General features: G+C 56.2%; 1 protein-coding gene across 2 annotated transcripts in view; it reads left to right on the top strand.

Moving 5' to 3' along the window:
* Positions 1–3156, top strand: part of LOC127751750 (uncharacterized) — a 22081-nt gene extending 18925 nt beyond the window's left edge. For both annotated transcript variants that reach the window (XM_052275756.1, XM_052275757.1), the window contains 5 exons: positions 1612–1930; positions 2092–2205; positions 2292–2539; positions 2631–2745; positions 2835–3156. In XM_052275756.1, coding sequence (XP_052131716.1) covers positions 1612–1930; positions 2092–2205; positions 2292–2539; positions 2631–2745; positions 2835–3149 — 1111 coding nt within the window. In that variant the 3' untranslated portion in view covers positions 3150–3156. The remainder of the gene's footprint in view (positions 1–1611; positions 1931–2091; positions 2206–2291; positions 2540–2630; positions 2746–2834) is intronic.
* Positions 3157–3162: the final 6 nt, after the last annotated feature.

Raw genomic sequence — 3162 nt, forward strand, 5'->3', positions numbered from 1 at the left:
CCCCCCCCACCCCTCCGGAGCAGATACTCGGAGAGGATGGTATTTCCGATACATTCCCTCTTCTGTTCCTCGCTCCGCTCCGAGGCGCCGCCGCCGCGGGTCGCTCGGTCCTTATATCTGGCCTTGGCCTTTTTCAATCAATCAATCATTTTCTGTTTCCGTCTCTCTCCCTCTCTCGCACCACCGTCCACTACCACCCTTCCCGTCGCCCCCTATTGCTGCATTCTGTGACGGTGCGGAGGAACATGGAGAGCACATGAGAGGATAACTCTGGCGGTGGGGGATAGAGAGAGGGGGGGGGAGCGAACGAAAGAGAGAAGGAAAGCGAGAGAGAGAGCAAAGAGAGAGAGAGAGAGGGGGTGGATGGTACGAGGCTGAAAGGCTCAGTGGGCGCAAAGTTTGGCCCGCAGCCCGGCCGGGGCCAGTAGAGTGTATGATGGCGAGTGGCTGTCCGATTTATTTCCCAAAGTTTACTTCATCCCAGGGACGACCCGACCCCGACCCGGCTCTCGACCCGACCCGGTATACTCCAGCGGGACTTAAGTCGTCGTGTTGGGTGGGATCGGTGTTGTGGCCGCGGGGGGAAAGGAAGGGATGTCGAGTAGGGTGTATTGATTGGGTGTATTTGAACCCTTTAAGAACTCGGCGAAAACTATTTCTCTGTGCAATGCCTCGTCTCCTCCTCCTCACAACACCGGCCGCCCTTTCTCCCTTGTTTCCCCTCTTATTTCTCTCAGTCCCGTTGCGTGCCTGCCGACCCCACCAGAGCCCCGCGCCGTCATTTCCCCGAAGCACTTGAACTACCCCTTTCTCTACCCCCTCCTCTCCCCAAGCTCACTAGGGGGGTGCGCCTGATGGCGGTCCGGCGTTATTTCAAAGAACTCGAGTGACTCGGGTGGCCCCGCGGGGGTGGCGCCGTGGCCGGGGACCTGTTGTATCGGGGAGGAGAGGAGAAGGGGGTGGGGGTGGGGCTGGACTTACGGCCGGAAACGGCAATGTGGGGTGCATGTCTTATATATTTTATATGGAGCTGTAATCTATTGGGGGTCTTGGGGGAGGCGAGGGTGTCGAGCTGACGAGGTCCGGGGAGAGGAGGGTGGGGGGCAAGTCCTCTCGACCCGCACCTTACCTTTCACTGTGGGGGCGGGGCCCGGCCCAGCCGGGGCAGCGGGGGGCACTAATGCCCGTGTTCCACCGCCGTGCCGCACCCGCCGCGCCAGACACATTGGCCTGGAATAATGCGAGGTCGCTCGATAGATGGAACGTGTAGGGGTGGGGGTGTCCCTCTCAGACCTACATGCTCATTGCTCAAAATATGTAACTTTTGTGCGTGCTAAACGAGAAGAAAACATTCCCCTCGCATTTTTTTTTCGACGAGTTGACTGGCCTCTCTTTTCAGCCGTCGTGTGCCGTGAGCCCCGCGCTTCTCTTCCGTGCCCAGTCTATCCTTTGTCTCGACGCTCTTCAGCCAGGAGTGAGCGCAAAGTGGGGATGACTCTCACGACCCCCTGCTCTCGTACCCCTTGCTCCTTCACCTCTACGACTCCAGCACAGTCGACCCCTTATGCCGAGAAGGACGCTGTCTTTATACGTGCCTTTTTTCCTCTGCAGGAAACACCCCAAGACGTTCGCCTTCGACCACTGCTTCGACTCTCTCGACCCGGCCTCTCCTAAGTTCGCGAGCCAGGAGGAGGTGTTCGACAGCTTGGGCAGGGACATCCTGGAGAACGCGTTCGAGGGCTACAACGCGTGCATCTTTGCGTACGGCCAGACGGGGTCGGGCAAGTCGTACACTATGATGGGCGGCCGCGACAGCAAGGGCATCATACCCCGCCTGTGCGACGCGCTGTTCGACACGATCGAGAAGCGCCAGAGCGCGGAGCTGTCCTGCAAGGTGGAGGTCAGCTACATGGAGATCTACAACGAGAAGGTGAGTCGTCAAGCCGGCGGGAACCAGGGGCGGGCGCCTGTGGCTCGGGGGGTAGGCATCCCGCAGCGCAGGACAGCGATGCGGGTCGGCCCACCCGAGCCCCGAGCGCCACCTCTGAGAGCGGCCATGCTTAGCACCCTTTGTCGTTTATCGTCGTCCAGGTGCACGACCTCCTGGACCCCAAGGCCAACAAGCAGTCCCTGAAGGTGAGGGAGCACAACGTCTTGGGGCCGTACGTGGACGGCCTGTCCCAGCTCGCCGTCACCGCGTTTCAGGTAAGTTCGCACCGCCACCAACCACATGGTGCTGCGGGTTGTGCGTCTGGTGAGTCCGCGTCTCTGACTCTCGCCCTCTCGTGCAGGACATCGACAACCTCATGGCGGAGGGAAACAAGTCTCGAACCGTGGCCGCCACGAACATGAACAGCGAGTCCTCGCGTTCGCACGCCGTCTTCTCCGTGATCGTCACCCAGACATTGACGGACACGCGGAGCGGGGTGTCTGGAGAGAAGGTGTCGCGCATGTCGCTCGTGGACCTTGCCGGCAGTGAGAGGGCCGTGAAGACCGGGGCGGTGGGCGACCGTCTGAAAGAGGGTTCCAACATAAACAAGTAAGGGCTCTCTGTCTCCTCACAGGCTTACTGACGTCATTTTCTGGTATTGCGATTTACTGACTCGAGCAACTTTGGAACCCTCTTCTAGGTCTCTAACAACTTTGGGACTTGTAATTTCCAAATTAGCTGACCAGTCTGCAACATCAAAGAACAGGGATAAATTTGTCCCTTACAGGGATTCTGTGCTAACTTGGCTGTTGAAGGTTTGATTAATCTTTTTCATATTTATTTACTTATGGTGTAATTATAAACAATGTATAAATGTGGTTTGTGAATTTGTTAATTGTTCCAGGACAATTTGGGTGGAAATAGCAAAACTGTTATGGTAGCAACTATTTCTCCTTCAGCAGATAACTATGAAGAAACTTTATCTACTTTAAGATATGCAGATCGTGCAAAGCGCATTGTCAATCATGCAGTTGTCAATGAAGATCCTAATGCTAGAATTATTCGTGAGCTCCGACAGGAAGTGGAGGCCTTGAGGGAAATGTTGAAGCATGCCACGGTAGGCCATGCCATTCCAGCTTTGGTATGCTTTTTTGTTTTGTTTTGTCCTCTACTGTTTGTTTTGTTTGCTCCATTGGCTCTAAAATGTCTATGGCCATAGCCTTTTATTACAA

Source organism: Frankliniella occidentalis, unplaced genomic scaffold, assembly GCF_000697945.3.
Source record: "Frankliniella occidentalis isolate FOCC.00 unplaced genomic scaffold, Focc_3.1 Scaffold891, whole genome shotgun sequence".
Taxonomy (NCBI): Eukaryota; Metazoa; Arthropoda; class Insecta; order Thysanoptera; family Thripidae; genus Frankliniella; species Frankliniella occidentalis.